Source organism: Pyxicephalus adspersus, chromosome 7 (assembly GCF_032062135.1).
Source record: "Pyxicephalus adspersus chromosome 7, UCB_Pads_2.0, whole genome shotgun sequence".
NCBI lineage: Eukaryota > Metazoa > Chordata > Amphibia > Anura > Pyxicephalidae > Pyxicephalus > Pyxicephalus adspersus.
Genome location: NC_092864.1, coordinates 7,693,623 through 7,708,153, shown reverse-complemented (window position 1 = coordinate 7,708,153; position 14,531 = coordinate 7,693,623). Strand labels below are relative to the sequence as shown.

At 43.3% G+C, this 14,531-nt stretch overlaps 1 protein-coding gene across 2 annotated transcripts in view; it reads left to right on the top strand.

Moving 5' to 3' along the window:
* The window catches only part of FBXL16 (F-box and leucine rich repeat protein 16), a 28,487-nt gene extending 14,181 nt beyond the window's left edge, over positions 1–14,306 (top strand). The window contains exons 1-6 of one of the 2 annotated variants that reach the window (XM_072417372.1): positions 2,846–3,786; positions 4,897–5,591; positions 8,187–8,695; positions 9,788–9,872; positions 10,048–10,111; positions 12,027–14,306. In XM_072417372.1, coding sequence (XP_072273473.1) covers positions 4,905–5,591; positions 8,187–8,695; positions 9,788–9,872; positions 10,048–10,111; positions 12,027–12,175 — 1,494 coding nt within the window. In that variant the 5' untranslated portion in view covers positions 2,846–3,786; positions 4,897–4,904 and the 3' untranslated portion in view covers positions 12,176–14,306. Of the gene's footprint in view, positions 1–2,845; positions 3,787–4,896; positions 5,592–8,186; positions 8,696–9,787; positions 9,873–10,047; positions 10,112–12,026 lie in introns of those variants that run through there. The other variant, XM_072417371.1, reaches the window with a different exon arrangement.
* Positions 14,307–14,531: the final 225 nt, after the last annotated feature.

The window sequence follows — 14,531 nt, the reverse complement described above, 5'->3', positions numbered from 1 at the left end:
TTTTTATGACCGTTCTTTGTCTCTTTACTCTCCTCGCAGACTTCAGTCTATATCATTTTTTAAAATTTGTTAATAGTTCATCTGAACCGTAGCGTGCGGCTAATTCTGACTTTTGTTTCCTGAAAGTTAAAAGAGTTGGGGGTTATGGAAAAAAAACAGTTCGATGTTTCATTAAATATTCATTCGTAGAAAGCGCCTAACAGCGACGAGCGGCGGGTGAATGGCAACAATTAGATGGTGACCTTTAACCTTAAAGAAAGATATTGAAGCTTTAGAAATGGAAAAATAAACTCCGGTTGGGGGAGGTAACCTCATGAATTATCCCTGTGTGACACTTGTGCAATATCACGCCACATACATGTGAAGAATAGAAATGTCGGGGCTCATGGAGAAGCTACGTGTATATATTATGCTCGGCCAGCTGACATCTGAGGCTGAAGGAGGCATAAAAGTGACCGTTGGTAGTTTTTTTTTTTTCTATTTGATTACTGAACAGGAAGTCAGCTTTGCATAAAAAAATATTTCCTCTTCTATTACCTAAACCAAATCTTAATTTCCTGTGTATTTCTTTGTCTCTCCTGTATATTAGACTGGTCACTGCTGCACTTCCTACTTGTGCAGGGTGGCTGGTTTTGTCTCCGCCCCCTCCTGTAGATTTCTACTGGCAGCCTGTAGTTGGTGGAGCTGCTAGGCCACTCCCACAGCTCTGCTCAGGCATTGTACAGCTTAGTGATGATGTCACTCCTATTATAACAAGGTAATATCTGGGTTTTCAAAGCCATCTTCTCATTCACTGATTTCCCCATGAAGGGGTATAGCCTCCAGTGGCATAGGGGGTAATAGGGAGCACTGAAAGGGTCAGGAGTACCTACCTATGGTACCAGACTTGGCATAGACCTGCTTTGGGTTGAGTTATTGCTCTTTACAATTGTTCAAGTTTACATGTGTTGCACAATGCCCCACCATGCACAAAACAGTGCCCAGCATGGCAGTGCTTTACCGTACATTTTACCAGCATGTTTTGGTGCTTTGGTAATGTGCTTTACCACACGTTGCATTGATGCATGCATTATCGCAACACATTTGCTAGTGGGAAAAGTTAAACGGGTGAAACCTTTGCTGGAAAATGTTGCCTGTTCTGGTTATGTCACCAAAATCCTAGGCATTGGTATTTCTGCCGAAAGGGAAAATGGCTGAGATCAGTCAACCCAGCACTGGTCATGTGACCAAATTCCCAAAACACTGGGAAGGGTATGGAGCAGCATTCTCCCCAAGTAAAGTAGTTCTACCCTTCGCATTATTTTCCTATCTTAACACGCCTGTATAATTCTACCTAAAATCTACACTTTATCACATTGTGGATCCGGGGTAATCATTGCCACGCTTCTCTCGCCTGAAAACAAGGATTTGCTAACGCATTTCTCTGTGCATGTAACACTGTACATGAAGTGTGAACTTGCTATGAGGACAGTATGTTGCATAAAGGATTCGCAGGATGTTTAATAATCTGCGAGGGAAGCTGAGAAAAAAAAAACTTGCAATCTTAGCTTGATGTGAATGCAAGAAACGGGCCTATGTTATATACACAGAAAAGGAGGTGTGTTCTGAAAAATGTAATCTATGAGATATCCAAACTTACTGTCTGAGCTGATAACTCTTCTTCAGCTTTACTGTATTTATCACCCTTACCTGTGTCCTCCCTGCTGGACTACAGAACACAGGACTACAGAACACCCGCACCTCATCTCTTTTCCATAAGGGAGAGTAGTTGCTAATTACTATCTGGCATTGGATCTCTGTGTTAAGCTTTTGGAGAGAGGCCAGGGGATAGAAATGACATCTTTAGTTCTGGTTTATCAGCGATCTTCTGGAATACAATATAATATTATGGCTGCAAAAGAGAAGCCCTGGCAAATTACAATTGAAAACGTTTTATAACCCATCAGTTCACAGACATTAAACTGTTGTAGCCGCCCCTTCCCAATGTTGTTTTTCCATCTTCCCTTTGCCTCTTTACTACCTAACAGTAAAAATGCTTCCTATTCCAGAAACAAGGACCATGTAACTCTCTCCTTGTCCTATCACAACACAGCACGTGCCCAACTGACCAATCAGCAGTCCTCAAAGACATCACACTGTGGGGGGTGAAGATCCTTGTCCCTCTGTAAGCTCCAATCCAAATCTACTTGCAGAGGGTTTTGTATTACCCAATCAGCTGGAGGGGGGGGGGGGTGCACATCAAAGGTATGGGGGGTAGTTATTAGGTTAACAGGTTGACAATGAAGTGTAGATTTCTTTTTATTTCTTTGATATACATTTAGAAATCTGTCACAATGATTATAGGGTTATTACATTCCAGATCAACCAATCACATTTCAGGTTAAGCACATATGGAGAAAACTGATTGGTTGCGAAAGGAAAAAGAAAAGAAAACATTATATTAAAAAGAAACATTGTATATATTACAGCTTATCAGTCCACCAGTGCCATGGCTGCATTAGTTTTCTCTTTTCAGCCTTTTGTATTTTTTTATTTCAACCTGCAAATATCACACTTCCTGTTCTTGGAGTGACAACGCTCACTTACTGCATCTATGGCGGGAGGGATGGTTGGTGTTTAGGGAGAGAGAAAAGTGCCTATAGGTATAAAGGTGATTGGTCGCTGGCTGCTGATATTTGATTGGCCGATAGAAGATATCTTACGCCGATGTTGCTCTTTGCTGAATAAGCCAGAGTGTTTCGATTTTGTTATAATCCCCTCTCCTTCTCTGCCTCCCACGCTGTCTATTTTCAGTGCTGTATTCATCTCTTTCCTGCTCTCCTCCCACCTCTTCCTCTTCACTGACAGTCCACCATCTTCTTTCCAAGGGAAGTCCCCCCACACATATTAGCGTTCTTCAAGCAGCAAGTCACGCCACAGTGAATAATTGATCAGCGGGGATTCACAGGCTGTGAATTAGCTGGGAGTTGTTCGACGTTAAACACAGCGTGATGTCATTCTATTCACAGCCTCCCCTCCCTGACCCCGGAGAGGACATTTTTTTTAGATTTTCCATGTGAAACCTGGCATGAGAGATTTCCTAAAGGGGACAACAATGGACCATGCCTGTGCAATGTTCGTTGTAAGAGCGGGTGACAACGCAGGAACACATATGGGACATAGGAACAAAGCGGTGTCACCTGTAACAGGAAGTGTCTGACACTAATGGTAGGATCAGGTATTATTCCAATGAAAACTAGAAATGAAAAATGTTAATAAAACTGATCCTGGAATGACATAGGAGATTGTATCGATTGGGATTACATTTTCTGTAAAACTGATAGAAAAGATCAGTGATTCTCTTTCAAAAAAAAAAAAGGATTAAGGAAATTTTTGCAAGAGACGGATTCCGCTCTGCCAATAGGAAATGGGGCTTCAGCACCTTGGACAGCGGCTATTGAACGGGAATGGATAAAGCTCCAAGAAATAGGAGGAGGGAACTCCGGGATCAGTGAATATCATCTGAATACAAAAAGCCATGTGTATTCTTCTTCGAATCTTGGTGAACTTTGTGCAAATCTGTGCTTTATCCAGTGTGCAGGAGCTTCCTGTAACAAAGACCGGTCACTGCTGCTCTCCCTCCATGTGCAGGGTGCCTGGTCTTGTCTCCGCCTCTCCTGTAGTTTTCTGCAGGGAGCCTGTAGTGAGTGGGTCTACTTAGCCCCTTCCACAGCTCTGTCCTGTGGGAGTTATGATGTCCCTGCTACTATAACATCTGGATTTACAGAGGCATTTCATGCATACAAAGTAGGTTTATATCCCATATGGCTATTAAGAATTAGAGTTTACTTGCTCAGAGTTCTTTAAAATTTGTGTTTGATACAGTTGGTCTTAAATAGATACTTTCTGCATGCACCTTCACTCCTTTTTCCATTAAATTGTGTAAATTTGATTAACTAATTATCTTTATTCAGCAAGCCAGCAGACATTTAAAGAGACAATAGGGTAACTAAACCATCAATCTCACAAGTAATGAAGCTTAATGATTGGGTGCTAGACTTGTCCAGGTATTGTCCAGGTATCCAGCACCAGGTATTGTTCCAGCTGCAAGAGAAGCAGCACTGGTCTGGTAGGTATCAGTAGGTTGGGCGTCTCCTATGCAAACTTTGCCCTGAATAGGATGTTGCCTCCTTAGGATTGAACATTTAGGTTCCTGCATTGGACTCCTGCATGTTCTTCATAGGTTCCTGCATCAGGTTTCATAGTGTTACTTTAAAGTGGTATTAAAGTCTCAGGGGCTATGCAGGTCAGTGGAATGGGACAGGCAATGTCCCTTCTACAATAACTTCTCTACCTGGTTGATCGCCGGCCAATTTTAGTTGGTTGCTAAGAAAACCCAGCATTCCCGGTTTCCCTTGCATGTGCCGGGAATGAAGGAACTCCCACACTCCTGCAGGAGAGTTACGTCATCCTGGCACAGCCAATCAAGATGGCCAAAAATTGTCTTTAGGGAGTAAAGAAGGAACACAGTGGTGTTCTGGGATGCATTGGGGATAGGTGAGTGATCCTGGGCTTAGTTCCACTTTTGGTAGATGTATACCCCAACCGAATGTTGGTTGGCTCAAGCAATGGGTATCCTAAACGAATGACAGATTTCCACCTTTTATTTGTTGATAAGCCCTGCTGATCCTTGAATCCACTTTGATGCCAACTGTCTACCAGGAACTACTTCTTGACATTTCATAGGAAGGGTTTCCCAATGATGGCAACCATGGACTATGCCTACAGATTGACCATTGGCATGGTCTCTATCAGAATTCTGCTGATTAACAAATATTATAAAGTTGAGAATATGTTGGTGATTTACATGTACGTTACACATTTTTAAGTTTGCAATTTTTTGTTTATTTTCCACAGCTGTCAACATGTCGAACTCAACTAACGGAGACACCAAGGCCCAGTGCTTGCCCCGTAATGGGCTGGTGAAGATCCCTGGTCCCACCAATGGACTGGGCTCAGCCAGCATCACCAAAGGAACACCAGCTGTCAAGAATCGAATTTGCCAGCCCGCCTCAGTGCCATCCATTTTAAGTCAAGCCTTCCCCAAGCACACAGAGCATGTCAACCCTTCGGTGTTACCCATTTTGCCACCACCTCCGACCCACAGCATCCCGATGGGTCTCAATCCTGGAGGAGAAAATTCTCCCATTCCTTGTGGACTTTTGATGGACAGGGTTCAAAGCCAGGGCATGGACTGTCACCTGGCCCTCGATGAAAAGATCCTTAACCGGCTCTTCTGTTACTTCTCAGCCTGTGAGAAATGTGTTCTTGCGCAGGTCTGCAAGACGTGGAGGCGGGTCTTTTACCAGCCAAAGTTCTGGGTTGGACTGACTCCAGTTCTGCATGCCAAGGAACTGTATAACGTGCTGCCCTCGGGTGAGAAGGAGTTTGTCAGTCTGCAAGGGTTTGCAATTCGTGGGTTTGATGCATTCTGTTTGGTTGGGGTTTCAGACCTAGACATCTGTGAGTTCATTGACAACTATCCCCTGTCCAAGAAAGGGGTGAAGTCCATAAGTCTCAAGAGGTCAACAATCACCGACGCTGGCTTGGAGGTAAGACTTTTATAATATTTGGGGGTGTCAGTGAAGGTTCTCATTTATCCAGGTCATTGTATATCTAGTAGTAGTTGGTCACATTTATTTAGACTTATTCTTGAAATGTTGAAGATGTTTCGCACCCTTCCAAGCTGCTTCTTTAGTGGGGGTGTTCATACTATGGACCACAGGGGAGGAACATTTAGAAATTGAAGGTCATCAGAACCATCTTAAAGGGGTCCGCTTGTTGTTGTAAGGTGTTGCCTTACTTTGTGAGCAGGTGATGGATAGGCAGGTCTAAATTGCTTCACATCATTGGCCTTTAGCTGAGGTGTTGGTGGTAACTTACCTGAGGGGTCCAAACTAGTCATAGCTCAAGGAACCCCTAGCAATCTCTGAGGGAATCCACAGAACCCTGTTGAAAATCTCTGATCCAAGGTGTCAGGTCAGCCATTGGATACAACGTTGGGAGGAACAGACTCAGCATGGCTTCCACTAACTATTTTTTGGGTCCCTTAAGACCAGTAACAAAACATTTTTGCTGTAGATAGAGTAGGGAATGATTGTCAGGCCTTTTGACCCATTGACAAGTATTCCATTGACTCAAGGAGATCAAAAAGTGAAGGAAATTTTGGATAGATGTCACCAGATCAGGTATCCTCGTTGGAGGTCTTACCCTCTGTTGCTGTTCCAGGGGCAAATTTATTAATTTTTGATTTCCCACTACCTCCAGTGACAGTGGTACCCAGAAGAAAATGAATCTCACCAATGGTCGCACATACACCAATTAAAGCCTAACAATTTACAAACATGTTGTATACTATTATTATAACAAACAGTACACATAAAAGAACAAAACATAAAAATGCATTCACATTAAAGATTCCCATTGGTTGTGATGGGATTAGGGAAACTGGCCCAAAGATTGTGGGCCCAAACCTGGACAAAGGTCAACCAGGGTGACAGGACAAAACACCCCACTATGCACTGAACACAAAATGTCCTGGCCAATTAGAGAATAAAATGGAGCTGATATGGATATTGATTGGCCCATTGTTCCAGAGCCCCTTGGTTTAATCAATTGGTCCAATCAAAGCAACATGATGGATTAGCTTGATGTTCAGGTCATCCATAGGACAGCTGAACAGAGAACGATCTGATTCTGTAGTTGCTAAACTTCCCCTTTGTCCTAGAAATACTCACTAGGCAAGTTCAACCACCTACAACCCTTTTTTGATCGCATAAACAGATAAATGTAACCTTCTGGCACCAACTTTAAGTGTTTCCGTGTTTTGTGAGAAACATTTGCAGCAATCCATCTTAATCCATTAACTCATCTTTTGTAATTTAAAGTTGACTGAGGAGCTGAAAATTAATTTTCCCGCTAAGTGATCTGTTCTACCGGAATTACATTGATATTGGCCAAATGTTCACACAGCCACCTGATCATTGTAACCATGCTGGTGAACAAAGTCAACCCTAATTCTAAACCTAACCTCAAGTCTACTCCTAATTCTGAACCAACCACCAAATTTAACCCTTATGCTGACCCTTATGCCAGCTCCAACTCGAACACCAACCCTAGCCCTAGGTAATTAATTACCAAAAGGGTTTTGGTTGGATGACATGGCAATCACATGGTTGATGCTAACCGTATCACCAACCCTTAGTCCTAGGTAATTACCAAAAGGGTTTGGGTTGGCTGACATGCTGATCACATGGCTTTCATGTAGCTGATGCTAATCCTAATGCCAACCCTCACCCTAGACAATTAAAGTGGAACTATCAAAAAAGAAAATAAAAAGACAAAAATCCCCCGTCATTGCCATTTGTGGCCAGTCAGTCTCATAATGTCCCATCTCCCTTTTTCATGTGGATACAGGCTAGACACCAGGTGCCACTATCTTCTTCATCTTCTTCGGGGTTATTTTTTTTATGTCACCTGATTATTGCACTGGTGCCACTGATTGGCACTTTTTTTAAATAGAGGGAAGCCTCCTGGGATATGTGACATAGGTAACCCAGGAGGCTGCGGGTTTCCCATTCAGTCTTTACCACCAATGTATCTGTGAATTACAGCCCAATAAACTTCTTTGGGGCTGTCTCTGCTTGCTTCAGGACACAGCCCCATAGAAGGGGGTGTAATGCTCAGGCACATCTATTATGGTGCAGAACTGCTGGAAGCAGTGGTCTCTCTGCAGTGGGTAGATATAAAGCTCTGTAAACAGCAAAGCTCATGCTTCCCCCTGATTGGAGAGCTCCAGTTCTGACTCAGCAGGGGGCATGTCTATCTTCAGCTGAGAGACCTCTGCTTCCACACAGAGAACAAGTATCCTTCACAGCAGCTTTCAGTATATCCTCAGCTCACAGTACATTAGCGTGGTGATCAGTGGGAAGAATGCCTCTTACATTTGGCCATTGGGAAGAATGTCCCCCTTACAGATAGCCAAAGAGATCATTGGTATCACTTAAACTGACCTGAGAGGTACAAACTGCTCAAGGAACCCCCAGCAACCTCTGGAGGAACCCTGCTTGAGAAACACTGTGCTAGGCTGTAGTTAGCTGAACATTCACTCAGACTTTCACTGAATGTGTATCTTTGTCTCTTTCCAGGTGATGCTGGAGCAGATGCAGGGCGTCGTAAGATTAGAGCTTTCAGGTTGTAACGATTTCACTGAAGCTGGCTTGTGGTCCAGTTTACATGGACGCATCACCTCCCTGAGCGTTAGTGACTGCATCAACGTTGCGGATGATGCAGTGGCGGCCATCTCTCAGCTCCTCCCAAACCTGGGTGAGCTCAACCTCCAGGCCTACCACGTAACGGACACAGCCTTGGCTTACTTCACTGCCAAACAAGGCCGGGCCACACACACGTTGCGCCTTCACTCCTGCTGGGAGATCACCAACCATGGCGTGGTCAACGTGGTCCACAGCTTGCCCAACCTCACCGTACTCAGCCTCTCTGGATGCTCCAAAGTGACCGACGACGGGGTGGAGCTGGTGGCTGAGAACCTGAGAAGGCTTCGAGGACTGGACCTATCGTGGTGCCCTAGGCTGACGGACACAGCACTGGAGTACATCGCCTGCGACCTGCACAAACTGGAGGAGCTGGTCCTAGACAGGTAGGTGTGGGACATCTCAGCACAACAATGAAAATTACTTGTCAACCCAATATTCCAAATCTGATGGAAGCAGCAGAGCAAAGGTGTTGCATCTCAGTGCTACCGACCTTTGCAACAGTAATGGCTGCAGGGTAATTCTCAGGGTGGGTTTCCTAATGGTGACAACAGTGGACCATCCATGCCATCTTAATGTGTGTTGTCTCCCTTGCAGTCAACAACCGAAACCTGTGTGACAATCAGGACTGGCAGATGTTTCCATTGGGACACCAAGGACATGTTTCTAATGCCCATGTGCGCCCCTAGAGGCAAGGGCTTAAATAGCACTTGAGAGGATTACTACATAAAGATTCTTTAGAAGATACACTTCTTTACATTTTTTTCAAAAGTGCCATGTGCATGAACTACATTATATCCATCCATTACAACCCCATTGCTTAAAAGATCTAGCTATGTATTTCCAGTGCATAGTACTGGAAGTAATTGTTTCCCTCCTGCACACTTCCTCACTGATTCTGTGCGTTGCAGCCTCAGAAGTGACATCATTTACATGCAAAAGCTGAACTGAATTGCAGCTTAGTGTCTCACTGGCTTTGTTTCTGCTCCTTTGAACGTTTGAGTTTAGTTGTTCACTCCTATCCACTTGAGGAATGCGTGTCCTTCCTTTAATTTTGGGGTGCTTGTGTATACTTTCCAGTTTGCAGTAATCCAGTGTAAAAAACGTGACCTATGTGCAGGAGCTTTCTGCTTCTCTCCTGCAGGGTGACTCGTCTTGTCTCCACCCCCTCTTGTAGTTGTCTACAGACAGCTTGTAGTGGGTGGGTCTTCTGAGCCCCTCCCACTGCACAGGATAGGTAAAGTGGCACAGTGATTATGTCATTGCAATTTTTAAAGGTAATATCTGGGTGTGAAACAGCAGTGTGCAGAGGATAAACCACTGATTGCAGAGGAGAGCAGATACCCAGAACTGTCCATTTTTGAAGATCCTTCTTCTTTCACAATAATTCACAAATTCTCAGCCTTGAAAAAATATAGAATGCTCTAAACAATATACTAATAATTGTTATAGCTTACGCTGTCTTTTCTAATTTGCAGATGTGTCCGGATTACAGATACTGGACTGAGTTACCTGTCCACCATGACATCACTCCGCAGCCTGTACCTCCGCTGGTGCTGCCAGGTGAGAAGGCGATCACTAGGTGGCAGCACTTTTGTCCTATTTAGAAAAAAAATTGGACATAAGATAGATGACAGATAGATAGATAGATAGATAGATAGATAGATAGATAGATAGATAGATAGATAGAAAACTAATATAGAATGCTAATAAATCCCTTGCTTTGTTTCACCCTCAGGTGCAGGATTTTGGTCTGAAGCATTTACTGGGTATGAAAAGTTTACGACTCCTATCACTGGCAGGTGAGTAGAATCCAATGCTGTGTTGAACAAAACAGATCTGTAAGTGATCTGTCTGGCTGATTTGGAGCATGTACATGTGATCTCCCTCCATGTGTCTGTAGGTCTTTATTAGATAATACACATGTGATCGCCCTTCATGTGTCTGTAGGTCTTATTAGAGCATGCACATGTGAGCTCCCTCCATATATCTGTAAGTCTATATTAAGCATGCATGTGTGAGCTCACTCCATGTATCTGTAGATCTATATTAGATAATACACATGTGAGCTCCCTCCAAGTGTCTGTAGGTCTTTGTTAAGGTGCGTACACACTTCCAATTTTTATCGTTCAAAACGAACGACGAACGAACGACGAACGATCGATTGGGCAAAAATCGTTCGTAAAAAAAGTAACCAACGACGCCGACGAACGAGGAAAGTCGTTGGAAACGAACGACCGGACCGGCGGATCGGATTGGACGACGATCGTTGAACATCGTTCGTGTGTACGATCGTTCGTTGATCGTCCATGGTCTGAGCATGCGTAATGAACGAACGTTCGTTCACTTTCCTGTCGTGCACATAGTTCCTCTATCGCTCAAACGATCGTATTTATTGTGTGTACAATATCTACGAACGATCGTGTCGTTATCTCTATGTGCAGGATCGGTGCTATACGATCGTTCGTAGATATCGTGCAGGATCGTTCGTCGTTGGTTTTCCAACGATAATAATTGGAAGTGTGTACGTAGCTTTAGAGCATTCACGTGTGAGCTCCCTCCATGTATCTGTAGTTCTTTATTAGATAATGCACATGTGAGCTCCCTCCATGTGTCTTCAAGTCTATAATAGACCATGTAAATGAGAGCTCCCTCCATCTGTCTGTAGCTCTATATTAGAGCATGTACATGTAAGCTCCCTTCATATGTCTGTAGGTCTGTATTAGAGCATGTACATGTGAGCTCCCTTCATATGTCTGTATTAAAGCATATAAATGTAAGATTCCTTGATGTATCTGTAGGTCCATATTAGAGCATTTAAATGTGGTCTAAATTAGACTATAGGTCAATATTAGCTAATCCACATGTGAGCTCCGTCTATTCCTCATGAGGTTCCTGATTTGAAAATGCCAAATTTTAAGGAAAGGACTGTAGTTTTGCAGCTTTCACTAAAACAGGATCAGGAGAAAATCTTCCAATGGTGTCACCTGTTTTAGTAACCACTGTCAAAGGTGGAATTTCCCCTCCTATTGCTGAAATTTCTGTTCACTTCCTTGCTGTGTCTTCACAATAGGATAGGAAATCTTCCCAATAGGATGATAAGATAAGAAATCTTTCCAATTGGGGCAAAAGCTACAATAGAAATCCGCATTTCATAGGAAACAAGCACTGGCTTGAGTTCCACTTTACGTTCTCGGCTCAGGTTAGGGGATATAGTTTGTGAGATTTCCCTTAACTTCTTGTCCCAAGATACAACGGGAGGAAATCTTTTTTCTGTTTGTCATGGAACAAGAATCCTCAATAGAAGATTTCCTGACACTTCCTGTTCTGGTGACAATAGTACTACTATTCTCCTTTTTTTATCCCTTACTTTCTGTCCTGGTGGCAAAATCCACTGATCGAAATTGAGAGAATAAAGTTTCCCATGGGGATAAAAACAGAAAAACATTACGGGCTTTGTGATTGTTTACCAGTCAGTCCATGGATAAAAAAGAGCTGTCAATAAAAATACCCATAATCTGAGCATCTGGAAAATGCCAAAGCTGATGGTTGGTCCCTGCTGTATGGTATTTTTACCAAGCATGGGCAAATTCCCCATCATTTCTCCTTCTTTGTATGAGATACGGTTGGTTCTGACTTATGTTGAGGATGGGCCCAGGTTTGGACAGGCCCATAATCCACGTTAACATACCACATACTGTGCTTGTATTGTTTCAGGTTGCCCAATGTTGACAACCACCGGCCTTTCAGGCCTCGTACAGCTACAAGATCTGGAAGAACTGGAACTCACCAACTGCCCCGGTGCCACACCTGAACTCTTCAAGTATTTTTCCCAGCACTTGCCCCGCTGTGTTGTGATTGAATAGGATGCAAGGAGCCAACCTTTAGAACCGTATCCTCCAAACCATTCCCAGCACCGACCATCTGATCGGAGACTTTGGCAATAGGGGGGGTGGGCTGACACAGCCGAACCATTGATTTGATGACAAGCAAAGGAGAGCAAGATCCTGGGAGATATTTTACACTCCGGTTTGTAAAGACCTCATTCCATGTTCCGAAGAAACAAAAAAAGGGTTGTATATTTCCCATGCCTCATCTCTTGTCTTCTCTGTCGTGGACTGTTACGAAACTCACAAGTAGAGCCGGCCCCATCTGATAACAATAAAAAAAAAAACATCGGCGTACTCTACAAGGATTCTATGGTGTGAGGTTGAGTCCATTGTGGAATGTTGCTTCAAGTTGAGTGGTGGTCCTTTATGTTTTGGTTCCTAAGATTCTTATCTTAGATAGTCTGTTCCAGAACATTCACTGATTCCGGTTTATCGACGTCCTAAGTTTGGAGCCATTCACAGAAGAACAAAGGAAAAGATGAAGAATTCTTCTCAATTGGCACTGACATCGATGGATGTGTTTCTTAGAAAGTTGGAGAAATTCATAGAAGATTCTGCATGACTGTAGAAAAAGTCTCAATGCCATCGTATGGAGATGAAGGGATTCAGTTGATCCGTAGAAACCCATCCTATATTACAATCCTAATTTACACCTTGTCATCCTGCTCTCTCTATGGTGTACACATTTCAGCATTTGACCATTGCTCCTTCTAGTTCAGAGTTTCAGAATTTTTCCTATAGGCATAAACCTCAAAGTAGTTTTCTTGGCATGAGTGACGTTTATAAGTTTCTTGAAAAGGTTGGCTGATGAAATTGTTTTGGCCAACCTATCAGATTGAGAAATACATTGGAGGAAAGATGAAGAAATGCTATGTTGTATCACGTGCAGCTGAAACCCATGGTTAGATATGAGTTGCCTTGGGTGGTCATCCCATGGTATCAATACCGAAGCTATCAAGTCCGAAAACGGAGTAGATTGAGAGACTGGATGGGACCATTGACCAGAACATCTTCTGGAAGAAATCGCCTTGTACAAACCTTTGCTTCGACAAAGAGGATTCTTTCCTCGCTCTTGTACATCTTCCCGGCTTGCCCTAGTGCCTGTACATTACTGCTTGTGCTTATTTCACTGCTGAGTCCAGAAGATGGAGGACATTTGAAATGCATTACTTCCATCCATGGCCTGTGCCCTCATCAGGGAAAAGCAGTGTGCTTTTTTTTAAATGGCGTTTGTGATTTTGACGCCTTCGTCCCAAGTTCACAGGAACTGTAAGATGTCACACAGCGTTGTGATAGTTTAAAGGATGCTTCAGGGGTAAAAGGCCATCGCTAGCCAAATCTGATATTTCAATTTTGTGTAGTTGGTTGGAAAGCTGAACCACAGGCAGGCTTGGGTCTCTGAGGGACTATACCTCTGAGAGTGTCCACAAAAGCAACCATTACAAAGCCAAAAACTGGTACGGCATGGCCCTGGTCGATTTTGAATGATACAGAATGAACCAAGAAGTGGGGGGTCCATCTGTAAGAAAGAGATGCCTTTAATATGGGTGGGGGCCAAGATAAAATCAAATGAAGGGGAAACCTTGCTGTTTCCCAGTTCTTAGACACCAGTGGACACCTCATAATTGGGGGGGTCCATCAGAGAATGGGCAACTTTATTATAAGTGGGGGTCAAGGCACAATCAACTGTGGGAGAAACCTCGCTGTTGAAGTTCCCCAGAGATCTTAGACACCTCAATAAACCAATGGCTACAGGAAACTGAAATGTCCGTTCTTGGTGATGGCCTTCAAGATACAATCAGATCATCCTCCATTGTCCCTTCTCGTGTACCTATTTCTGTCCATCTCTTCCACAGGGTCTCTTATATGGATCTTTTTCTCTCCCTTTCTCTCTCTCTCTCTCTCATGTAACATGATGAATCTCTATGTATGTGTCCCATGATCTCTACCTTGCATGTTTCTTTCCTTTTGTCTCTTTTTCAACTCCTCCTACTTATGGAGAGCACCGTCTTTGAAACAATCTTGTGCTGTTTTCTCACCATGCTTTAAATATAATAAAATATATCACACTTCAAAGTTTTCATCCAGAGAACAACAAACCATGGAATTTGCTTCAGTCTACTGTTTTGTCATAATTTTTTCAAGATTTTGGGACAACGGGAACATAAGTAGGGATATCGGCCAATGGTATGTCAACAGTTGGGTCTATATGGAATTCATTGTAATAGGGAAGAGGAGATTGTGTTGGTTAGGATTGGGTGGACATAATGGGTTTGGTTAAGATTGGGTGGACATAATAGGTTTGGTTAGGATTGGGTGAACGTAATAGGTC